General features: G+C 50.8%; 2 protein-coding genes across 5 annotated transcripts in view; both read left to right on the top strand.

Moving 5' to 3' along the window:
- The window catches only part of LOC138995442 (uncharacterized), an 82,714-nt gene extending 74,776 nt beyond the window's left edge, over positions 1 to 7,938 (top strand). For 2 of the 4 annotated variants that reach the window (XM_070395884.1, XM_070395885.1), the window contains exons 2-4: positions 1,351 to 1,483; positions 3,395 to 3,486; positions 7,666 to 7,938. In XM_070395884.1, coding sequence (XP_070251985.1) covers positions 7,678 to 7,938 — 261 coding nt within the window. In that variant the 5' untranslated portion in view covers positions 1,351 to 1,483; positions 3,395 to 3,486; positions 7,666 to 7,677. Of the gene's footprint in view, positions 1 to 897; positions 1,191 to 1,350; positions 1,484 to 3,394; positions 3,487 to 7,665 lie in introns of those variants that run through there. The other 2 variants (XM_070395886.1, XM_070395887.1) reach the window with 2 other exon arrangements.
- BCL9 (BCL9 transcription coactivator) lies at positions 7,894 to 21,942 on the top strand. The gene is made up of 7 exons (XM_070395883.1): positions 7,894 to 7,977; positions 8,787 to 9,103; positions 10,233 to 10,422; positions 11,788 to 11,887; positions 14,611 to 16,849; positions 18,276 to 18,536; positions 19,647 to 21,942. The coding sequence occupies exons 1-7, from the start codon at positions 7,925 to 7,927 to the stop codon at positions 20,762 to 20,764; spliced, it is 4,278 nt and encodes a 1,425-aa protein (XP_070251984.1). The 5' UTR covers positions 7,894 to 7,924; the 3' UTR covers positions 20,765 to 21,942.
- Positions 21,943 to 25,030: the final 3,088 nt, after the last annotated feature.

Raw genomic sequence — 25,030 nt, 5'->3', positions numbered from 1 at the left:
GCTCAACCTTCTCGCTTCTCAAACTCTATCTCAGGAACAGACCGAATTCAGCTTTGGTAGCAGTGATTAGCACACTTGATTAAAGAACTGAAAGGAGTAGCTTATCCATCGATCTTGTTCTGTTTGTCTGGGTTTTGTTTTTTATTAGTTTTCCCCTTTCAGTGGCAAGACAGAAATAGCGATGACAATTGTAGAAAGTTAAGCAAAGGTCCCGGGGGATAGTGGAATAAACACTCGGTGAGCGCTAGCTAACCTTAGGCTGATACCAGCCCTAAATTTGTGTGATCTCGGACATGTTACTTGGCTTCCTGGTGCCTTAATTGTCTTCAAATATGAACGAATGCTGGAATGACTGACTTGGCTATCTGCCTTGGTGACTATGATGTTAGGGCTTATAGAAACTTTATTTGCTCTAGATCAGGGATTAACATCTGTGTCCCATGTATCTCTTGGCCATCTAATGAATCGTGAGGACCCCTTCTGAGAATCATGTTTTTTTAAATGCATAAGCAGAATTACAAATGACACGGAAACAGTAAAATGTTAAACAATTGTGATAGTCATTTACATGCTTCTTTATGACGCATTAAATAGCAAAAAGTAGCTACAGGTCTAACAGTACTATAATTTTGAAATAGTGATGAGTGTAAATACTCCGTGGCCATATCTGCAGGGGCTGTGTGTGATGTGAAAGTGTCTGTGGTTTCTCTTGGTGTCGCAGTCACAGGACAGCTGATACTACCGCCAGTTGTCACCTATGTTCACAATTGAGGGCAGTGCTAACTTTTACTCAGAGGTTAGTGACTGTGAAGAGGGAAGTTCCCCAGCAAGTTCACAGTTGCCCCTCCTCCCTCCCTGGTCTCTCCACAGACCCCTGGGGAGGCAGTAGATCCTAGATTAAGAATTCCTGCTCTAGACCAACTGATTTTCAAAAATCAAATGATCTTATGGCCACTTGCATGTTAAGCTTTGCAATATTTTCTCAGCATCTCCGCCATGCTAAGAACAAGGGCATAGGGGAGATCTAAAATAAAAGGCCATTTTGCAACCAGTGGTGACTGTTCTTGGTTGTGGAGAAAGTGAAAAACAGTGATTAGAAAGAGGCTTTTGCGTCTGCTGGATTCTGCTGTTTCTAAACTCCCCAAGTCTTCGTCGAGATGGACTGGGGCTGCAGTGCTCCAGCTTACCTTGTGAGTTTTGGTGGTTTTGCCTGCCTTCCCATTTTTGACCTAGACCTAATCATTTTCTTCCAGATACTGTTTTGGCTTCAGCGCCTTGGGGAACGGGTGGTTCTCTTTGAAATTGGTGTGAATTGGGGGATGAACTTTTCCATTCTTCTCATCCCTGTAGGACTGGACGTGGGACTAACTGGCGTCACTCCACGTTGACCTAAAACTTCCCATCTGCGTGGGAAGCAGAGCTCATTCTTGGGAAGCTCCTGTGCCCCAATGTAGAAGAGAAAGCGGATTGGACATCTTGAAAGGTAAAGAGCCTGTGATGAGCCCATCACTCCTGTGGTTTAATCTCAGTGGGTTGTGTTGTTGTGTCTTTTTCTGCAGGGTCTCTTGTAAGTTAAAAGTGCGTTTGTTTGTTTATTGTTGTAGCAGTCCTCAAGGCAGAGGCCATGGGGTTAAGCGTCAGTCAGAGCTGCCGGTGCAGTGACCTCATACTTCTCTGTGAGCAGGGACTTCTGCAGGAACGCACCTCATGGGAACGGCGGGGGGTGTTCGTGGTGTCGCCGTTGGTTGGAGTGACTTTGAGGCCTGGTAGCACTGCCAAGCCCCGGCTCAGTTGGGCTCCGCCAGCATTGGTTGAGTTTCTGCTGGGTGCTGGGTGCTGAGAGGATGAACCTCCTTTCCGGGGGCTCTAACCATTGAGCACACCAGCCAGGGCTGAAATTTAATTTTGAATGCTTAAATTTTGTCAAAATGCTTTCGCTTTTTTATTTGCTTGCTTAAAGTGTGTTAGCTTCAAGGGTGATAGATGTCCTTTTTCCCCTGTGAGTATGAGAACAAGTATTAGTATTTTGTTTGCACCAAGGTTTTCAGTCTGTGCTCATAGTCTAGTTTTCTTTTTGCCACACGTTGGAAAACTTGGTTCTTCCGATTGTGCACTTTTTCTGAGAGGAAGCCTTTTAGCAGTTGGCGTGCCAGAAGCTAAGGAGCGAGGAATGGAATCCTGAGGCCTGTTAGTCCCACATTCTAAGTTTGATTCTATGCCTTTTATGGAGCAATGATCATAGCCTAGAAAAGTTTGTTAAACAGGACAGAGTTGTAATACACTTGACTTCTTAGAGCAGGACAGTGGGAAAGGATCATTGGAAGAGCTGAAATTGGAATCGGAGTGGTGATTCTGGCCGGGGTTCAGTTAATATGTGAATTTCCTTATGACTTGTGGCAACCTGTAGGGCAGTGGTTCTCAACCTTCCTAATGCCGCAGCCCTTTAATATAGTTCCTCATGTTGTGGTGACCCCCAATTTCGTTGTTACAACTTGAACATAATTAAAGCATAGTGATTAATCACAAGAACAATATGTAATTATGTATGTGTTTTCTGATGGTCTTAGGCGACCCCTGTGAAAGCGTCGTTCGACCCCCAAAGGGGTCGCGACCCACAGGTTGAGAACCGCTGCTGTAGGGTCTTCTTTGAAAGTTTCCTAAGTGATCTGGCCTTAGGACACCCTGGGACTTGGTTCTCCCTTGCAGTTTGGAAACTATACATTGTGGGCTAAGGGGGCGCAGTGCTGCACTTCTGATCTGTAAGGCCTCTTGCTGGACATGCTCCTCTTGACGAGAGCCTCTGTGGATTTACCAGCTCAATTCAGCATGACACTGCGCACAGTAGGCACTCAGTCAGAGGGAGTCATGTGGTCCGCATTCAGCCCCCTCCCCCCAAAGCCTATGCAAGGAGATTTCCTTGCTCAGTGCCTCCCAGTGGATTACAGCTGGGAGGAGGGAGGAGCAGAGAATGGTCTGCACTTGGTGAATCCAGAGCGTATGTGGACTTCTGTCTCCCTCACCTTTACAGTCAGCTCTCGGTTCTCTGTGCTAATAAGGAATGTGCAGAAGCAAAATAGGCTTTTTTCCTGCTAAGCTCCCAGAAATTTGAAAAGAAGGACAGTCACTTTTACTTGCTCTTAGTATCTCTCCAGTCTCTGGGAATGAAACGTGCGGTTGGGAAGGAGGAAGAGTCACAGCCTGGAAACAGCTACTGATTGACAGGATGCCCTTCGCACTCATTCTGTTCACACGGGAGATGACAACTTCCTCTTCAACTCATGTTCTAGGATAAATGGGCAACCTGTCCTTTTCTTAAGATATTCAGTAACAAATCATATTGTTGATTTGAAAAATCCACTTAGGAGTTTTTCTTCTTTACTTTCTCCTTGTCCAGGTGAGGGTCACCTTTGAGCCAGGGGTTCCTGGGCTCCTCTGACTTCTCACCTCCAGGATGAGCACTGCCGTGTCGTGACCCTGGGGGTTTGGGTGAGTAGCCTGATGGACGATCCCTCTAGAAAGCACGCCTGGCTTAGACGATTCGGGGTGGGGGTGGGGGGTGGGGGGAGAGGTTGGGCGGGCTCCCGATATTTTCTGGCAAATACCATGTGCCAGACACTATGGTAAATGCTAGGAATATAGGGATGAACATAGCAGTCTTGGCCCCTGCCTGCATGGGGCCTGGTGAGAGAGGTGAATGTTACACGGGTGAGCACATCGTTACAAACATGGAAAGTGTTGTGAAGGTGAAACAGGATGCGATGAAAAGTGTGAAAGGGAGGGTGTCATGGAGATTCGTGGCAGTCAGGTGTCCCTCCTCTCCGAAGAAGAACACTGAGGCTGAGACTCAGTCATTCGGCAAAAGTACTCAAGCTTAGGTTTGGGTTGGAATAAGGGAGAAAGGTGTCAAGAATGACTCTCCAATTATGGGCATGAGCTGGAGATGAAGGTGCCGTTTACTAAAATGTGGAAGACTAAAGGGAAATGTTTTTGGGAGGCGGGGTATATAGAGAAGAGGAATTCTTTGTTAAGTGTGACACATTGAGGTGGTGTCAGGTTGGCAGCTGTGTCTGTAAGTCTGCAGATGGAGAAGTAAAGTTGGGGTGGTTGGCATGGAGAGAACTCACAGAATGAGAAGAGGAGCCAGGGTGGAGTCCGAGGAACTCTGAATTGCAGAGATTGGGGAGAGGGGTCAGCGATTGGAGGGCTGGAGTGGTAGGAAGAAACCTAAGGAAGTGTGATGGTGTGGAAACCAAGAAAGTCTGCTGGTCTGTGAAATGGGCATCGCAGTGGCCCCTGCCTTCGGGAGGCCGTGGGGGAGCAGGTATGTGTGGATGATGCTGGGAAGAGTTTCAGGAAGGAAGCGATCAGCTGGTAAGTTCCAAGATGGAATAAGATGAGGTTAGAGAAGTGGCCCGTGGCGACCTTAACAAAAATAGTGGTTTCTGCGATCTGTGGGGAGACATGGGTTTAAAATGGTTAAAGGGTGACTGGCAGGTGAGGAAATACCGTGTCCTGTCAGCTCTCTGGAGGAGCCTGGCTCTGAAGGAGAATGGGATGCCAGGGCTGGCTTTTGTTTTTCCTTATTGTTACTCTTACTCGGGAAGAGGCTACAACATGTCCGAACGCTGCTGGGAAATATTCAGGAGATGTGGGAGATGGAGGGCATGGCCAAAGGAGCGAGAGAGAGTGCTCAGTCAGCTGAAAGGGGGGGAGGGGGCACCTGTGGGGGATGGCGTTTGGGGAAGAGGGGACTCCTTTCTGGTTCAGGAATAGAGAAGAAAGAGGGAGTGAGTGGTGATGTAAACAGGTTGGAGATAAGATGGTGAGGACTTCCTGCCTGGAGACCTCTCTTCTCCCTATTAAATCCTGGGCAAGACCATGCACGAGAAGGGGGAGGGAGGGAGGAAAGTGAGAGTTGGGCATGGAGAAGGTATGGAGTGATGTGAGGCGAGTGAGCTTGCCAGAGAGTGGTGGTCGCCATAGGAGTAGCTAACGGGACGCCGTGTTGGGCCGTTCAGCGCTTTCTGTGGACCAGCTCGCCTTGTCCCCCAGGTCCCTGCTGTGACAGGCATTCCGTGGTGGCTGGCTGAACGCCAGCTCTGCCTCTTACTAGGCTGTGACCCAACTTACCTGGGCAACTCACTTAACATTTCAAGCCTCAGTGTCCTCATCTCTCAGTAGGGAGAGCAGTGATTCCCACCTTCTGGGGTGGTTGTGAGTGAGTGACAGTGCTTAGGAGAGTGACTGACACACAGTAAATGTTTTAAGTATTATATAGAAGAAAAGAGGGAAACATTGTATATATAGATCTAAGCAGTTAGGAGATGTACTTGGGGAAAATAATCTCTCGCTGGCTATAATTAGCCACTCTGTAGAAGATCTTTCCAGTCCTTAGAAGTAAACAGTTGAGTATAACGTGCAAACGTAGGAGCCGAAGAGCCTAATTTTATTCTTTGGAGCCGAATGACAAGATGCTTGGCGGATTCTGCTCAGTGGTTGAGGTGTCAGGAAGGCCGAAGCTGGGTGGCCTATTCCTGCCCACCCTCCTGGATTAGGGGTTGAAACACCTGGGATTTCCGGGTACTGGGTGACCCCACATGCTTGTTCCAGCCTCTGTGCTGTCCGTCCAGCCATAAAGTGATGGCAAGGAGATGACTGAGAGCAAAGAGCCCGGCCAGCAAGCACCTGCTGGAGACCGAGGAGCCGTTCCCAGCTCTGTGCTCTGTCCGTTCGTCTGTAAAATGCCTGTTGACCAGGTTGGACTAAATTGTGAGAATGAGAAAGTGTATGGAGAACTACTTTGAAAATGGCAGTGTTTTATGTTCACAGCATAATTAGAAATTGCCTTTGCTAGCAGCTCATCAGAAGTGCCTGACGTATTGAGGTGACTTGGTATCTGGAATATGTTTTGAGGTCCTTTGGGGGAAGACAACACATGCCAGGTGCTTCTGTCGTGGAGGAAACTGAATAAGTCACCGAGGGTTCAGCCACCTTCTTAGTACAGAGAAGTATATAAAACGGAAGAACTTCAAAGCAAGATGCTTGTCTTTTAAGAACATAGTGTTTAAGGGGGATGCAATATACACATAAGACTGTTCAGTACGACATGTGATGGAGGGTTGGGATGCGCTCTGCAGACAGAAGGCAGCAGGAGAAGTTACAGGAAGGGACTGTATCGGTGGTAACAGCTTTTCTTTTCCTGAGTGTTTCCTGATGGCTCTCTCCATGCAAGATGCATTCGCTGCTTCTATTTTACCAGTGGCTCCTGATGTTTAGTGAGAAGTTACAGAATGGTTTACGACTGTGTATGTCAAACTTGACATCCACAATCAATTTTATAGTCTAAACTGGAAAAAAGAAAAAGCTGAAGGTGGTGTGGGATAAAAATACAACTTCACCTGCAATCAAGACCAATGTGTTTTGGAGCTGCTTTCCCCTAAGGTTGACACAGAACTATTCCGTAGCATTTTATTCTAGTTCTTTTTCCTGACTTCACGTAAAAAGCAAAGAATGTAATCGTGAGCCTCAGAACTTCCATAAATTCCTCTCGGTGTCGCAGGTAAAATAGCTGGGACTCTTGCACATTCTGAACGAAGGAGTAGACATTTCCCACGTGACAGCGATCATTCTCAGTGCCAAACCCTGGAGCATCAGGAACCCTCCCGGTGTCAGTCCCGCTCCCGAGGCCCCACATGTACGTAGTTGTAACACCTGAGCTGCTGCTCACTCCCTTGGGTTCCTGAGCCACGAATCCTGTGTCTAATAATGTCCTCCTTCTGCCGCCTCCCCATCGGAGAAATACCAGAAAGCGGGGAGGGAGGCGAAGCAGCAGTGGTTGCACAGACACCTCCTTTTCCTGCCTGAAGGGCTTTCTCATTTGCTCTCTGGCTCGGTTTGGGCATATTTTCTTGACCTTTATGCTTCAAATTAGCCTTGCAAATTGGCTAAAACAAACCTTAGCCTTCAAAGATGTTCTTTTACTGTCACATTCTGGATCCTTCCCAGGCTTCCCAGGCCTGCAGCCCCTGCCACTGAGCAGTGAGGACAGGCGCCCACTTGACATAACTGACGAGGAAGATCATGGGAACCGGGGAGAACTGATTGGGTTTGGTATTGGCTCAAGCGTTGGTTTCAGCGGTGCCTCCTGAACCTGCTCCCAGCCTCAGCCCTGAGAGTGTGCGCGGAGATTCATTTGCTTCATGGTTTGAAGTCGGGCGGGCTGGTTGCATTTCGGTGCCATTGTTTGTCATCAGAGGTGAAACACCAGATAGTTGCTATGGATTTGGAGTACCCAGTGGTATTCAAAGCATTGTTTTTAGAAAAGAAAACCTCAAGTTTCTGCGGGTCTTATATTTGGAAGTAGAGAAATGTAAGGGAAAATACATGGCTCAAGATAAAAGTGTTTTTCTCGAATCTGCCCGGGACGTGATGCCTGGTGGGAGGCTCGGTGCTTGGCAGAATGTCTTAGTCACTCTCCGGCTGCTTAGCACCAGGGCCTGTAGGCCAGACTGTGAACATCACCCTTTCCTGTGACCTGACGGAAGCCGAGGCCTGGTCTAGCTGCTGCATCGCCGAGTTGGCTGCTGTGTTCACCTTGATCCTGTTCTAAGGGTGTTTTATGTCCCTGGTTTTGCTCCCAATCTTTCTGGGTGTCCTTTCCCACAGGGTGCCCTGGAGATGCGAGATTTTCCTTTGGCGGCAGGAGGCACACACCCAGAGGATGCTGGAGCTGCGAGGGGAGAGGACCCACTTCCACAGCGGAGGAAAACAAAGAGGAAAAAGGCACCGAGGCGGCCAGCGCTGAGGGGCGCCCCCTGCTCGCAGTGGGCCACTGCCACTGCCCTGCGCAGCCGTTCCTGCTGCCGCCCGAGAGGAACTCGGGGAGCCCGTCCTGCCTGTGACTGCCAGCTCAGGATTTCAATCAATGCATTCCAGTAACCCCAAAGTGAGGAGCTCCCCATCAGGAAACGCACAGAGGTGAGGCAGCTCCCCACGGGCCCGTGCGACCAAATGGGGAAAGGAAGAGGCCGTAGATAAGGAAATAGTCATAGAAGAGTAAACGCAGCGTTTCTGTCAGTTTTTCTTTGTTACCTTTTGTCCATCCTCCCCTTCCGGTCCTCTTTACCTGGCCTCCTCACCAGAGCCCAAACGAAAGGGCCTCCAGCACCACCCAGCGCCACAGTCCAGAGCTAAGACAGCAGCCCCTCAACTGGGAAGCTCTTTCCTCCGGCCCATGTACTGAAGTTGATGTTTTACTAGAATTTTCCTGGTCCCCTGGGGTCAGTGGCTAGTGTAGCCTCTCCAGTGTGATGCTGCTTGGGGGTGGGGACTGGGCCCTTGGGGGTGGGGGGTTTCTAACCTGCCAGTCATGGGGGTCTCCTTGCTCTCAGGACCTCGTGTTCTCAGCAGAGAAGCTGGGCTCCGTTACAGCTGTCCCAGGCCGTCAGCTGGGGGTGGGGTGGCAGTGTGATCTCCGAGACCTGTTTGTTTACTCTGCGCTAGTCTCCGTGTAAGAGTCACTTCTGTGTACATAGAAACCGTTGTCCTTTATTGACAGAAGCCCTAGAGATGGGTCCCCATGTGGCTCTAGGGTTCCCGAGACCTGGCAGGCCTGGTGTGAGCCGCCTCTCCGAGCTGGGAGCGGGTGGAGGGAAGCAGCAAGTGGCTGAGGTGAACGGGTGGTGACAGGCCTCCCGGCTCCCTGACCCACGCTAGGGACTGCCTCTCCCTGAGTGTGCCGACCAGCTGCCCCCAGTGTCTGATGGCCTGTTGTCTGTCTCTTTCAGTAGCCCTAAGTCAAAGCAGGAGGTGATGGTCCGTCCCCCCACAGTGATGTCCCCATCTGGAAACCCCCAGCTGGATTCCAAATTCTCCAACCAGGGTAAACAGGGGGGCTCAGCCAGCCACTCCCAGCCATCCCCCTGTGACTCCAAGAGTGCGGGCCATACCCCTAAAGCGCTCCCTGGCCCAGGTGGGAGCATGGGGCTGAAGAATGGGGCTGGAAACGGTGCCAAGGGCAAGGGGAAAAGGGAGCGAAGTATTTCCGCCGACTCCTTTGATCAGAGAGACCCTGGGACTCCAAACGATGGCCCTGGCCTGAAAGGTATGTCTGTGAGACCCCTGAGACTCCGGGAAGTAGGTGTTTCGGAGGGAAGCTCTGGCATTGGCGAATGTTGGGAGCCCATAGCCAAGCGGGGAGAGCAGGTGTCCCATCAGGAGCTTGCCTTTAAGGTGGAACTGTTTCTTCTCCTTTTCTGATGCTAAAGCATAGTGTGGCCACCTTGCTGGGGAATTCTTGCTCTCGAGGATGCAGGTGCTGGGGTTATGGCCGCCTGCTCCATGGCCCTCACCATGCTCTGATGGATGCTGGCCTCTGTGCTGTTTGTACTTCAGTATCGAAGCCAGCCGCTCCGGTTTATCTGTGGGAGCAGCCCCCACTGGAGCAATTTTTCTGGCCTCTCCTCTTCTCCGTCAGATTCATCCTCCATAACTTGGGTTTTGTGCTGTGCGGTTGCTACTTTGCCAGAGTTGTGGGCACAAGGGGATCCCTGGCACTAGCCCGGGTTTGTCACAGCCAATGCCAATGTGGTAGAGACTTGGTGGTCATGGAAATGGAGTGAACCAGGAAGAATGGGACAGCGGCTGTGGGTTTAGGCCTTTTCCTCCTGGTATAAAACCAGAAATCTTAACTGCAGGCCTGCACATGGTCAGTACTCAGGAAGTGGGAGTGTGATTCCCCAGCCCAGATTAGGAGGAGAGCCTGGGGAGCCACCATCGTTCTCCCCCCAGGGGACTGTGGGAGCGCCATGCTGGGTGTGGGCTGCCGTGGCCGGGAAGTCAGATGCAGTTCTGTCCTCAAGGATTTGAGCGCACCCGGACAGCAGACCCTTAAACAACTATGATAAAATGTGTACAATTCGAACTGCTGAAGTAAGAGAAGTTAGGGCTCGGGAGTGTCCAGTCCAGGCCACGTGGTTCCAGAAAGGTTTCCAGGAAGAGGGGACATTATGCTAATATCTGAAGAATGTGGGGAGAGAAGGAGGTGGGGAGCAGTGCTTTATAATTCGTCATGGAAGGAAAAGCATATTTCAGTTCAAATGAGTAGAAGAGGATTCCTCTTAGCAAGGTACTTCCTCCTTGAGATTTTCAAGGTGGGTTTGTGTTGTGATGCTGTATATGCTGGCAGAAGAGAGGGGTATTCGTTCTGTGACATGAGGTTTTCATTCTTTTAGAATGTAATTCTGCTGACCACATAAAGGCCCAGGACTCACAGCACACACCACACTCGATGACCCCGTCAAATGCTACGGCCCCCCGGTCTTCTCCCCCCGCCCATGGCCAGACTACTGCCCCAGAGCCCGCAGCTGCTCAGAAGACTCCAGCCAAAGTGGTGTATGTGTTTTCTACTGAGATGGCCAATAAGTAAGTTGATGGCTGTGGCTTGCTCTTGGCTTGGCTTACGTGTCTGGACACCTGAGTTCTTATTCCCATTGAAAATTGCTCTCCTCCCTCATTTGTATTATTATCATTATAGTTAACAGCACAGAAAGAGGTAAAATAAAATATAAAACCTTGCCGGTTGGCGTAGCTCCTGTGAACCAGGAGGTGATGGTTTGATTCCCGGTCGGGGCACATGCCAGGGTTGTGGGCTCCATCCCCAGGGGGGGTGGGGGGGTGCAGGAGGCAGCTGATCAGTGATTCTCTCTTATCATTGATCTCTCCCTCTCCCTTCCTTTCTGAAATCAATAATATATATAAAAGTGTATATTATAAAACCAGTGTATATATATAAAACCTCCCCACCCCCACTCCCCAGAGGCAGCCATGATACTTCCTTGGCTTTCCTTGCAAAAATATGTTGTGCTTATGCAAACACACATTATAGACCTTTGAAACACAACAAGGATTGATTGCATCAAATACTTTTCTACAACTTAGTATTCTTTTTTAAATGACATAAATATTACATGTCTATTTTAGGATAATTAGAAAATATAAATAAAATTAAAAGAAAAAAAATCTCTCGAATTCACCAAGATAACTAACTGCTCTAAACATTTTGGTCACGTGTTTCTGGTGGATGGGGGATCAATGGATTTTTAGTTATTTATAAAAATGTGGCCTGGCTAGTGGGCTCAGTAGTTCAGCGTTGACCTGTGAACCAGGAGGTCGATTCCCGGTCAGGGAACATGCCTCAGAGTGGGGCATGCAGGAGGGAGCTAATCAGTGATTCTCTCTCATCATTGATGTTTCTGTTTGTCTCTCTCTCCCTTCCTCTCTGAAATCTGTATGTATGTGTGTGTGTGTGTGTGTATGTGTGTGTGTGTGTGTGTGTGTATATATATATTTTTTTTTAATGTGAATAGATCCTACATAGTTTTCTGCCATTTTTTCACTTGAGATTTTTCAATGAGATACAAAGTGAATCTTGACAGCCTTCGTTGATGGTTAGGTGTGCGGTTCCATGCTCACCGTCTCAGGCTGGAGTTTTGAACTAGGATTCTCTATAAAACACCCACCACCGTGTATTGGTTTGAGGGAGAAAATCCTGTGGTTTGTTTCTAATGCCTCTTTTGGGATTTGCTAATGGCTGTCTTTTAATTTTAGAAGTTTGGCAGTAAATGATAGACATTGAAAACTGTTTCTGTTGAGCTTGTATCACTCAGCATTTCGAGTGGTTCTCCGTACTCCCCTTCCTCCCGCTGACAAGTTCGTTCTGGGTGGAGGTGCCCTGGGCTCGGTCAGCGAAATAGAAACCAGCCCCGTGTGTGCTCTCTGTCTCCGCAGAGCCGCCGAAGCGGTGCTGAAGGGCCAGGTGGAAACAATCGTCTCTTTCCACGTCCAGAACATCTCCAACAGCAAGGCAGACCGAAGCACAGCCCCTCTGGTATGTGGTTCGGGAGTTGGAACGATGGGTTAAAGGTTCTGCAGGGACCAGAGGTTGGAGCTGGTGACTGTCTTCAATAGGGCAAGGGTCCTAAGCTGCGTTCGGGGCATCTAACCCCATTGGTGAGTTACCAGGAGGGAAAAGGTGAAAAATAAAACAGGAGTTATGTAGGTATGTTAGGGTTTCCTTCATGTAACTATCTCTGGGACTATGAATTCAGACCCTGTGTATAGAGCAGGTTTTAAAAAAATAAACACTCCTGAGCTAGTTGAAGGGCAGAAAAAAGCAACAACTAAAACTACAATGGTGGAGTACATGCCAGTAAACCATGAAGTCATAGACGAGTCAGCGTCTCTGTGACTTTCAAATGATTCTTATTTATTTCAAAGAGGACCATTGAGCCCTAGCCGGCTCAGTGGCTGGAGCGCTGGCCTGTGGGCTGAAGGGTCCTGGGCTTGATTCCTGGTCAGGGCACATGCCCGGGTTGTGGGCTCGATGCCCAGTGTGGGCCGTGCAGGAGGCAGCCAATCAATGATTCTCTCTCATCGTTGATGTTTCTCTTTCCTCCCTTCCTCTCTGAAATCAATAAAAACATATTTTTTAAAAAGAGGACCATTGAATGCTTTTAATTGCTTGATATTTCCAAAATTACAATAAATTGTTAGTCTGCTTCCTATCTGGAACATAAGCACCTAATAGACAACTACGCTGGAAAAGCATGCGATGGTGGTTTTGATTCAGGCCGTCCTCCAAACGGAACCAAACGATACTTCTTGTGTCTGGCATCACCACTGCCCACCGATGCCGTGGGGAGACTAGGAAGTTCAAAACAGTCTCTGCTGCGGGAAGCGTCACACCGAGTCCTGGGATCAGTGTCGACCATGGGACAAGCTAAAGGGCAACAGGACTGAGGGACAATGTAAGATAACGTAGATGGCATGTCAGCAAAGTCCCTCTCTGTGGACATAGCAGAGCCTGGGCTTTCCTGGACTTGGGAAAGGCATTTCCTGTTCCTCATGGTCTCCACTCCTTCAGGGCAGAGGGCGGAGAGATCTGACATTTAAAATGTGTTTATGTGTGTGGGGTGTTTCTATCTGTATATGTATTTTTAAATGTATGCTTAAATATGTATATATTTAAATTTTAATTGTCTTAGAATGCACAGGGTACAATGCAACTCAAAGCAACATTTTATTGACTTAATGACAGATCTCATACAGTTTTCACCTCCACCCTCTCTCATGCTAAAATGCAATCAGAAAGGGAGTTAGGCAGGGAATTGGGGATAATTAAATCACCTTTGCTCCAAGTCTAAAATAAAAAGGATGGTACTGACGTTATTTCTTCCGTCGTGGTCACCTGATATGAAATCAGTGCCCACCGCCCACAAACAGACAAAACCTGGTCGACAAAACCAAACCTAAAACGGCACTGGGAAGAGGTGAAGGTGACGGGTCCTACAGGCTCAGGGTCCTGCAGGCTCGTGCCCTGCCCCACACCAGTCTCTGCAGACGGATGTGCATGGACACCTGCAGATGACACCTCTGTGTACATAGTCACGGAATGTGACCGCTCTAAGGTGTGTCTTTGTGTTTATTCAACACAGACTGTCCCTATGCAGAGACACACATAATGATTTATGTACAAATTTGCACACAGGTAAACATTCCAGAGAGGAAGTGGGGAGCCAGGTAAGGGCCTTAGGGGTTTGGAAATACAAACTGGATTCAGTGAACAGGTAGGAGCAAATGAATCAAAAAGGGACCGTGGGGCACCCTGGAGGCTGGGGAAGAGCCCCGAGGCGGGGTTTGTGGCTGGGCCCTTCTGGTCTTTAGTTCCTTCAGCGCTGCCAAGGTTTAGACCCAGAACATACATGTCCTTCTTCCCCACACTGACAGCACCCATGTCACCCGCCGTGAGCGAGTGTGCTTTCACCCAGGACTCGTGTAGCGTTGGTCCTTAATAAATAATAACAAGGGCATCATCCAGTCTGAGACAAGGACGGTCTCCTTTCTCTTGGAAAGAACAGATCGAGAGACACCACGCGCCAGGTAGCCTCAGATTTCTCCACAGGCGCTTCCTGCTTCCAGATGATCTTACTGTAGTTAATGTACAAATTCTTATCAAATATGGAATCAGTGATCACAGCCTGAAAGCAGAAACCAGAGATGCCAGGCTGCGTGGAAACTCAGGGCGAGGAGAGGAGACGCTGGAAGGAGGCGGCCTGCCTGCAGCCTCTGGCTGGGGCGGAGCTGGGACAGCACTTTCTCTCTCAGCTGAAAACATCAGGCCTTTTGATTGACAATGAACCGTCTGCGTACACGGTTGTACTTTCGGGGAAAATAAAAAGGTGTTACGTACAGCCTCCCACATACCAAGGAACTAATCTTGCCCTGAATCAGAAACACATAGTAGACATGTGATATCAAACCTGTTCCTCGAAATAGATACTCAAATGTATTCACTTGGCAGTGGCTCTCCTGGCAGGCTGAGACAGTTATTGGAACCTAATCTTCAGTGAGGGGAAGAGGAGGCCAGTTGACAGCAAAGGGGAAGAAAAAATCAGAATGCTTCCACGTCCGAAGTGGGGTCGCACATGGGACATTTCCACAGCAAGTGTCAACGTAGATGTGTGTGACTGAGCTCTTTAGAACATATCTTGCTCTTTTAATTGCCCTTTTGTTTAATTTACCAATGATGTTTTAAATCTCATTTATGTGCAGAACACACAGATATCTGCCCTTCGGAACGATCTGAAACCTCTTCCACAACAGCCCCCAGCTCCGGCCAACCAAGACCAGAATTCTTCCCAGAATGCCCGGCTACAGCCAACTCCACCCATTTCGGCACCAGCACCCAAGCCTGCCGCGCCCCTGCGTCCCCTGGACCGGGACAGTCCCGGGGCAGAAAACAAACTGCTTCCTTCGGTGGGCAGTCCTGCCAGCTCCACTCCACTGCCCCCAGATGGCACTGGGCCCAACTTGACGCCCAACAACCGAGCGGTGACCCCCGTCTCGCAGGGGAGCAGTAGCTCCTCAACAGATCCCAAAGCCCCGCCGCCTCCTCCACTGCCCAGTGCAGAGCCCCCCGCCCTGGGGGAGAACCCCGATGGCCTGTCTCAGGAGCAGCTGGAGCACCGGGAGCGCTCCTTACAGACGCTCAGAGACATCCAGCGCATGCTTTTCCCCGATGAGAAGGAATTCACAGGACAAAGTGGGGGGCCCCAGCAGAATCCTGGGGTATTAGATGGGCCTCAGAAAAAACCGGAAGGGCCGATACAGGCCATGATGGCTCAGTCCCAAAGCCTAGGGAAGGGACCTGGGCCCCGGACAGATGTGGGAGCTCCATTTGGCCCCCAAGGACATAGAGATGTGCCCTTCTCTCCAGATGAAATGGTTCCGCCTTCCATGAACGCTCAGCCTGGGCCCATGGGCCCTGACCACCTGGATCACATGACCCCTGAGCAGATAGCCTGGCTGAAGCTGCAGCAGGAGTTCTATGAGGAGAAGAGGAGGAAGCAGGAGCAGGTGGTGGTGCAGCAGTGCTCCCTCCAGGACATGATGGTCCATCCGCACGGGCCTCGGGGGGTGGTCCGGGGGCCGCCCCCTCCATACCAGATGGCCCCCGGTGAAGGCTGGGGGCCTGGGGGTGCAGAGCCGTTTGCTGATGGGATCAACATGCCGCATTCTCTGCCCCCGAGGGGCATGGCTCCCCACCCCAATATGCCAGGGAGCCAGATGCGCCTCCCAGGCTTCACAGGGATGATCAACTCTGAAATGGAGGCGCCCAGTGTCCCCAACCCAGCATCGAGACCAGGTCTTTCTGGAGTCAGTTGGCCGGATGATGTGCCAAAAATCCCAGACGGTCGGAACTTCCCGCCTGGCCAGGGCATCTTCAGCGGCCCCGGCCGAGGGGAGCGCTTCCCGACCCCCCAGGGCTTGTCTGAGGAGATGTTTCAGCAGCAGCTGGCAGAGAAGCAGCTGGGCCTCCCTCCGGGGATGAGCATGGACGGCATCAGGCCCAGCCTGGACATGAACAGGATGATCCCTGGTTCCCAGCGACACATGGAATCGGGGAACAATCCCATTTTCCCTCGGATCCCAGTGGAGGGCCCTCTGAGTCCTTCCAGGGGGGACTTTCCAAAAGGAATGCCCCCGCAGATGGGCCCTGGGCGGGAACTGGAGTTCGGGATGGTTCCTGGTGGGATGAAGGGAGATGTCAGTCTGAACGTCAACATGGCATCCAACTCTCAGATGATACCTCAGAAGCTGAGAGAGGCTGGGGCGGGCCCCGAGGAGATGATGAAACTGCGCCCCGGGGGCGCGGACTTGCTGCCCGCTCAGCAGAAGATGGTGCCCCTGCCGTTCGGGGAGCACCCTCAGCAAGAGTATGGCATGGGCCCCAGGCCGTTCCTCCCCATGTCTCAGGGTCCAGGCAGCAGCAGTGGCTTGCGGAATCTCAGAGAATCCATCGGGCCCGACCAAAGGACTAACAGCCGGCTCAGTCACATGCCACCACTACCTCTCAACCCTTCCAGCAACCCCCCGAGCCTCAGCACCGCTGCTCCGGTCCAGCGTGGCCTGGGGCGGAAGCCCTTGGATATCTCCGTGGCAGGCGGCCAGGTGCACTCCCCGGGCATTAACCCCCTGAAGTCTCCCACGCTGCGCCAGGTCCAGTCCCCGATGCTGGGCTCGCCCTCCGGGAACCTCAAGTCCCCCCAGACTCCCTCGCAGCTGGCAGGCATGCTGGCGGGCCCAGCTGCTGCTGCTTCCATTAAGTCCCCCCCTGTCTTGGGGTCTGCTGCTGCTTCGCCTGTTCACCTCAAGTCTCCGTCGCTTCCTGCCCCGTCGCCCGGATGGACCTCCTCTCCGAAACCTCCCCTCCAGAGCCCCGGGATCCCTCCAAACCATAAAGCGCCCCTCACCATGGCCTCCCCGGCCTTGCTGGGAAGCGTGGAGTCAGGTCAGTGCTCGCGTCCCTGCGGTCACCTTGTAGCTGGAGACTGAACGCCAGTCTTACTTCCTGTAGGAAACTGCTGTCCTCACTTGATCGTGCAGCCGAGGAGGCGGCCTTTGCCAGCGGACATCTTTGTTGGCAAAGTGCATGACCAGTACTTCCCTGGGGCCCTGCAGGCGTGTCAGATCCCGGGAGAGGACACAGGCTGTTAGTGTTAGCCTGTCTGACAGATGGGTAAAAGGAGAAGGGAAATGGGAAATCTGTCCTTTCACAGAATAATTTACATTTGCCAAGTAAAATGTCAGCATAGGGTAAATGCGGCTTTAAACACTAGACCTCCCCACTTCAGGGGGCTGCCCTCGCGTCGAGAGAGTTTGCGTCTAATCCCAGGCCGAGAGGAGAGGCTGTGGAGACCTCAGGGCTCTCGCACATGCGCACTGACACCAGCAGTTACCACGAGCCGCCCCCCCCCCCCGACCCCCCCACTGCTGTTCTCATGATCAGCTGCAGTTTATTGGTATTTTCCTCCCAGGAGAGGCTCTCATGATGGTGGTGGTTTGTGAATGAGACCAGAGGTGGCCGAGGAAGATAAGCACTGGGGTGTAAATACCAGGTCCGAGCTGTCTCCACTTCAGAAAGATTAGAATCAAAATGAGACAAGATTTATCCTATAAGCCAAAGTGTTTCTCTCTGTGGGGTAGCAGTTCACAAAAGCCGTACTGTGAAACAGCCCCCTCAGACCTTTTTATTTCATACTTGTGGAAATTAAGAGCGTGGGTAGGGCCCAGCCTGTGTGGCTCAGTGGTTAAGCATCGACCCATGAACCAGGAGGTCACAGTTCAATTCCCAGTCTGGGCACATGCCCGGGTTGCAGGCTCAATCCCCAGTAGGGGATGTGCAGGAGGCAGCCAATAGATGATCCTCTGTCATCATTGATATTTCTATTTCTATCTCTCTCTCACACACACTCTCCTTCTCTCTGAAATCAGTAAGAAAACATAAAAACAAGAGCATGTTTAGGGTGATGGGTTAGTACCTAGGGTCAGAGCGCTAGTCTGGCTTCACACTATACTAATCCCTGACTCAAATCCTAAATTGCAATGGGCAGGGGAACAATGCACTTATTTCACATTATTTTAGTGAAATCGTGGTCTGTGAACCGTCTTTCCCAGGCTGCACTAATATTTTTAACACATTCTTGCTGTGTTTGTCTTCCCCTCTGCGGACCTGTCACCTCCGCCTCATGCTGCCGTCTCCCTCTGTCCACACACGGTGCTTGACTGGAAGATGGATGATTTGTGTCCTGGGTCTAATAACACTGCCCTGTTCCTCGGCCTCATCCCTGGCCTTGCTTGTTCACAGAGGCCCACGAGCCGTCAGGAGGAATCTGACTCGCTGCCCACTTCTGTTTTCTTTTGCTGTCTTCTCCTAGGTGGCCCCCCGCCGCCCACAGCCAGCCAGCCTGCCCCTGTGAATCTGCCGGGCAGCCTCCCTTCCAGCACACCGTACACCATGCCTCCAGAGCCGACCCTGTCCCAGAACCCGCTGTCCATCATGATGTCTCGAATGTCCAAGTTTGCAATGCCCAGCTCTACCCCGTTATACCACGACGCCATCAAGACCGTGGCCAGCTCGGACGACGACTCCCCTCCCGCTCGTTCTCCCAACTTGCCATCCATGAATAACATGCCAGGTAAGAGCCAGGGAGACGGGATGTAGAGCTGGTGCCAGACAGGAGAAACTTCTCGCATGTTTTCTTGATAACTACAGACCTCGTTAGATGGAGGTTCTAAGAGGATTCAGCGTGTGCTTCTGAGAGAGCAGGTTTCCTTATAGAAGCTCTGGGGCTTCTGTTACCTGGGTTTGGGGCAGGTGTCGCCCTCCTGAGGCCGCACTGAAAGCAGTTTCTTCTTAACGTGCTGGCTAGAATGTCTTTAGTTCCCCAGCGTTTCCTGAAAGGGCAGCCTCAAACCACAGCAGCCATAGGATTTCACACGGTGGGAAGCCCGTTTCCTAGAGAAGCACTTGAGGCTAGAGAGGAAATTCCTCCCCTCCTCCGCACTCTCCCACGCCTCTCTAGCCCCGTCTCACGAACACTAAGGGACATCATCTGGGGGTGAGGTGGGGGGCAGAGACACTGACTTTTCAGCCATTCTGATGGCTAGGAGCGCTTTATCCCAGCAATCCTGAGTAATCAGGGCGGGACGTGCTGTGCGGACCCAACAAGCATCGTCCTCACACACTCAGTGGAGATTCCAGAGACCAGCTACTGCAGTGCCCCTTCTTCATTGGAAGTGACCGTTTCTCCAACATTTCGTATAACCCGAGTGTGAAATGCTCCCTCCGTAAGGCAGTGTAAGGTGATAATCCCAGTGTCAGTCGATGAAGCTGTCCTTGTTATTTCTGATTCTTGGACTTTCAGGGCTACTTAATCGTCCTTCTCAAAAAAGCACTGTGCGTAAGTCATTTAGACACATTGTTTGCGTCTACATTAAACGTCTCCAGTGAAGACTATATACTCATTTGCATACTAATTTGTAACTTTTCACACAGGAGACTTTGTTCCTAGCTGTCTTCTACATACACCTGTGTCATACCGTGTAGGACAATAATATATTGTCCTGGAGAGCTGTGGCTGGTGTGCCCCCAAATGTACCATCATCTGACTGAGGGCAGGGGCTGTGCGCTGTGTTTTCCTAAGTTACCATGCACATTTGGTGCACAATAATTTTTTTGTTAATTTGATTATAGTACTGAGTTGCTTTCAGTTAAGTTGATACCTTTTCTATCTTTATTTTTCTAGGACTGGGCATTAATACACAGAATCCTCGAATTTCAGGTCCAAACCCCGTGGTCCCGATGCCAACCCTCAGCCCAATGGGAATGACCCAGCCGCTTTCTCACTCCAATCAGATGCCGTCTCCGAATGCCATGGGGCCCAGCATACCTCCTCACGGGGTCCCCCTGGGGCCGGGCTTGATGTCCCACAATCCTCTCATGGGGCACGGGTCCCAGGAGCCTCCGATGGCACCTCAAGGACGGATGGGCTTTCCCCAGGGCTTCCCCCCAGTACAGTCTCCTCCCCAGCAGGTTCCTTTCCCCCACAACGGCCCCAGTGGGGGGCAGGGCAGCTTCCCAGGAGGCATGGGTTTCCCCGGAGAAGGCCCCCTGGGCCGCCCCAGCAACCTGCCCCCGAGTTCAGCAGACGCAGCACTTTGTAAGCCTGGAGGCCCGGGGGGGCCTGACTCTTTCGCTGTCCTGGGGAATAGCATGCCTTCAGTGTTTACAGACCCAGACCTGCAGGAGGTCATCCGACCTGGAGCCACCGGCATCCCCGAGTTTGATCTGTCTCGCATCATTCCCTCGGAGAAGCCCAGCCAGACGCTGCAGTATTTCCCTCGCGGGGAAGTCCCAGGCCGCAAACAGCCCCAGGGGCCCGGGCCTGGCTTTTCGCACATGCAGGGGATGATGGGCGAGCAAGCCCCCCGGATGGGACTGGCATTACCTGGCATGGGAGGTCCAGGGCCCGTGGGAACTCCAGACATCCCTCTTGGCACAGCTCCGTCCATGCCAGGCCACAACCCAATGAGACCACCAGCCTTTCTCCAGCAAGGCATGATGGGACCGCACCATCGGATGATGTCACCAGCACAATCTGCAATGCCCGGCCAGCCCGCCCTGATGAGCAATCCAGCTGCTGCCGTGGGCATGATTCCTGGCAAGGATCGGGGACCAGCCGGGCTCTATCCCCACCCTGGGCCTGTGGGCTCTCCGGGCATGATGATGTCCATGCAGGGCATGATGGGACCCCAACAGAACATCATGGTCCCCCCACAGATGCGGCCCCGGGGCATGGCCGCTGACGTGGGCATGGGTGGATTCGGTCAAGGACCTGGCAACCCAGGAAACATGATGTTTTAAGCTGCTACGATTGGATGTGCCGATCCTCGTCCGGATGAGATTTCAGTCCTGAGGGCTGCTTAGGGGCCCCAGGAGACTGTCGGTCATGCAATAGGAGAACAGAGACCCGAGGGCTGCTTTGGGGGAGGGGGGAACTCGAGAATGTATGGATTTACCAGAAAACAAATGATTCATTTAATCAACAGGTGTGTGTTTTTTAAGATTTATTTTTTAAAGATTATTTTTGTGGACTTGGGTATCCCATAATGGCACCTCCTTTTGGGAATCTGTAGCCGTGCTTTAGAATCGCCATCGGTCACGTGTTGCACCGTTCTCTGTATGTTTACGTCCTTTGGACTGGCTTCTCCCAGGATTCTTTTCTGGTTTTGTTTTCGCTTTGGGCTTTATTTTTGCGTGTACTGTACTATATTGTAAAAGGGATTTTAGCAGAGACGAAAGTCTTTGGGACGCGAGGAGAACAGGATGCTGGGCTGTTTACTTTAGGTGGAGAATCCATCTTCAGACCTTTGGACTATTTTCAACTCCAGTGTACAGAAAAACCAAACTACGACCTCAGAGCAGAGTATTAATGAAAAGCACAAAAAAAGGAACTAAGTTCAGCGAGGGGTGGGGGGAGGGGGAAATATTTTCTTTTTAAAAATCATGACATTTAGGACATTTTGTTTTTCAGTTCAAGAGTCTTCAGCACTGTCTCCCCGTCTGCAAACCCACCGTCCGTTCTCTCGTTTTCCCTCCCCTCCTTCCCACCTCCTTGGTTAGCGTTTCCTTCCCTCGTGTCCCCAGGGGCGGCCCCTGCTTCCCTCTTCTCTGTCCCCTTTGGCAGCTGCAATACACGGTGTTCTTTTGGGGAAGTAACCTGGCAGACTCCTTCATGCCGGCGGCCTCCTGGCTTCGGGGGGAAGCCGTCTTTGGAATCTCCAGGGTCTTTCCCTTCGTCTTTTCTTCCCCAGTATACCTTGATTTTTGTTCTCCTTTTATTAGGAATTCCCAAGTGAATTTTATTAATGTGGGAGTGGAACAGATGCTAAAAGCTACCCAGGATTTTGTTTTTAATTTTGTGGTTCCTCCCCTCCCCGCTCCCATGCGTAAAACGTTCTGTGTAACCTCCATTAAATTTGGTACAAAACCACTCACCAGAGCTGTGGTGTCAGAAAATAAATATATTGTTTCTTACAAAAGTGAACTGCCTTTTTGTTTGTTTGGATTCCTGTTGCCACGTGATCAGAAGCATAGCGCCTGTGGATTGGAGGTGACTGACGTTGCTGTTAGGGGAGATCCATAAAGGGCCTTCACAGCAGAAGCAGAGTCCTTGCTACTGAGTATCTTGTAGATTATCTTGTTCTGTTCCCAGCGCCATCATAAAATCCTGGCTGAAGGCAGAGGAGCGGCCCTGGTACCCCTGCTGAATGTTACCTCAGTGGTTCTCAACCTTCCTAATGCCACAACCCTTTAATACAGTTCCTCATGTTGTGACCCCCAATTTCATTGTTACAAATTGAACATAATTAAAGCATAGTGATTAATCACAAAAACAATATGTAATTATATATGTGTTTTAGGCGATGGTCTTAGGTGACCCCTGTGAAAGGGTCGTTGGACCCCCAAAGGGGTCGCAACCAACAGGTTGAGAACCGCTGCTCTAGAGGCTATTTTTAAAAAATATATTATTGATTTCAGAAGGGAAGAGAGATAAACAATGATGAGCCCTGACTGGTTTGGCTCAGTGGATAGAGTGTCGGCCTGCAGACTGAAGGGTCCCAGGTTTGATTCTGGTCAGGGGCACATGCCTGGGTTGTGGGCTTGATCCCTGGTGGAGGATGTGCAGGAGGTGGCCGAGCGGTGATTCTCATCATTGATGTTTCTCTCTCCCTCCTTTCCTCTCTGAAATCAATCCTATATAATAAAAGGCTAATATGCAAATTGACCAAATGGTGGAACAACCAGTTGCTATGCTGTGCACTGACCACCAGGGGGCAGACAATGCAGGAGCTGCCCCCTGGTGGTCAGTGCACTCCCACAGGGGGAGCACTGCTCAGCCAGAAGCCGGGCTCACGGCTGGCAAGAGCAGCGGTGGTGGCAGGGCCTCTCCCGCCTCCGCAGCAGTGCTAAGGATGTCCAACAGCTGGCTTAGCACTGCGAGAGGGCACAGGCCAGGCTGAAGGACCTCCCCGAGTGCACGATTTCATGCACCAGGCCTTTAGTAAAAATACATTAAAAAAAAAACAATGATGAAAGATAGTCATTGATCTGCCACCTCCTGCATGCTATCCCCTCTACTGGGGATTGAGCCCACAACCCGGGCATGTACCCTGACTGGAAATCAAACCATGACCTGGTTCATAGGTCAACGCTCAACCGCTGAGCACCCCTGCCGGGCTCCTTCTAGAATCTCTCAATGGTCTTTACTAGGAATTGCTTTAGAGCGAATTCAATGGTTTGAAGTAATTAAGGCCAAAGGTATAGCCATTTAAATACATTTTGAAATGTCCCTGGATCTTGTTAGGAAAATACCCTTATGATACCTGGAAGTCCCAGGTGTGCAGAGTCCACATGTCTCTGGTCCTCTCTGTCTCCCGCCTTACTGCCTGCTCAGTGTGCCCTCTGCCACCTGCTCCGTCTGCACCGTTCACTTCCCACCGCGCATGCTTCCACACGGCAGCATGCAGCCTGCGGGGCACGTGTCTCAGGCACTGGCTGGTTGTGTTGGTTGGATTTGTTCTGGTGTATTTCTTTGTTGAGGGTGTTTTTAGCTGAGTGCATGGGCGTCTGTGTGCGTGTTTGTTCTTAGGTGAGAACCCCAGTGAGCAGCGGCAGGTGCAGGCATCTGCTGTGTCCGGTCTCCTACCTGTGACGCTCCACCAAGTGGTTTGGCAGCTGTTTTCTCTATCACCTTCCACCGCCCTGTCTTCTCGGGAACACAAGAACCCAGACAACAAAACAAGTGACCACCTGAGCACCTACTCTGCCAGTCTCCCCAGTGCGTCCTCTTGCCCATTTTTGAGGGGCCTTGGGAAGCAGGGGGTGATCCTCATTTGCAGATGAGAAAACTGAGCTCCCGGAGTTAGGAATTCTGACAGATCTGTTCAAATGGTGCTGGGTGGCGAACATGTTAGGCTGGGGAGAAATTAGGAGAGCAAATTGAGGAATTTGTTTCATGAACTTAGCTCTGGTCCTAGGTTCTCTGGCTTTGAAGTGTATAGAAAAGAGCAGAAACAGCTAAGTTTGGGGACGTGAGCTGGAACCCTGACTAAGGAAGCAGGGACCTGGCGTTTGTCCACGGGTCCGGCTTCTTGGGCAGCCCCACCCCCTGCTGCACAGACCAGTGCTGTGGTCACCCATGGGTGCAGTCCAGTTGCTACTGTCCCAGGAGAGCCAAGAGCGAGAGCTGGTGAACCCCTCTGGGGAGGCGGGGATGTGGCACTCCTGGCGCGCCCCCTGCTGGAGAGCCTGCAGCAGTGCACATCTGCTTCCCAATAATTGAGTTTTGGGGGGAAAAAACACAACCTTATATAAAGCTTCATTTACTTTATCAACATATCCCCACGTTTCATCACAATGGTATCTGATAAACTTAGGTTCATTTGGGGTTCATATAATAATTTCTAATTTACTAAGATTGCTATCAAAATCACATGAGAAATGCTGCTATTGCATGGAGAACTGGCGATGCTAGGGTTTAAAAGCCAGTGGAAGGGTGATAAAGATGTGTCCTCCTGACATAACCCTGTGAAGGCCCAGCCAGCCCCCTCTCACCACAAGCAGGTGTGGCAGGAAGGTGTGATTATAATGTATTTCCTCATTTATTTCTTAAGGACTAATGAGTATGTGGTATTTTCCCTAAAACAACGTGAAATAAAATAATTCACTTTTTAAAAGAATCTGCACTTATAAATGAGAACAACCCAACAATTGTATGGGTCTTAATGAAGGGTGGGCATGAGAAAATAAATTTTAAAACAATTTGACATGTTGTGAGTACACAAAAGTTCATTCTTGACTTATTACTTATTTATTAATTACTGTATTTCAGCTGTAGACCTACTTTTGCCCACCCCTGTGCTAAACCCACTCGAAAAAGTGACGCGCAGTTGCTCCCAGGTGCCCTCAGGGCTGGCTGTGAGCCTGTGCAGGGCCCTGGTTTGGGTTCATGCTCTGCTGTCATCTTTTGAAATCCTTATTAACCTTTGAATAGGGAGCCCGCCTTCCCGTTTGCACTGAACCCCATAAATTACGAAGCTGGTGCTGCTGCTGTGAACGAGCAAAATC

The sequence above is a fragment of the Myotis yumanensis genome, unplaced genomic scaffold (genome assembly GCF_028538775.1).
Source record: "Myotis yumanensis isolate MYYU_CA2020_CCGP unplaced genomic scaffold, mMyoYum1.0.hap1 SCAF_17, whole genome shotgun sequence".
Lineage (NCBI taxonomy): Eukaryota > Metazoa > Chordata > Mammalia > Chiroptera > Vespertilionidae > Myotis > Myotis yumanensis.
The sequence above is the reverse complement of the archived record's forward strand: the minus strand, read 5'-3'. Positions and strand labels throughout refer to the sequence as shown.

What these genes read in the sequence shown, in the direction of transcription:
- BCL9 (XM_070395883.1), top strand. Translation starts at nt 7,925, where the DNA reads ATGCATTCCAGTAACCCCAAAGTGAGGAGCTCCCCATCAGGAAACGCA. An exon ending in CCATCAGGAAACGCACAGAG is followed by an intron (nt 7,978 to 8,786) that starts GTGAGGCAGCTC and finishes TGTCTCTTTCAG; the next exon opens with TAGCCCTAAGTCAAAGCAGG. An exon ending in TCTACTGAGATGGCCAATAA is followed by an intron (nt 10,423 to 11,787) that starts GTAAGTTGATGG and finishes CTGTCTCCGCAG; the next exon opens with AGCCGCCGAAGCGGTGCTGA.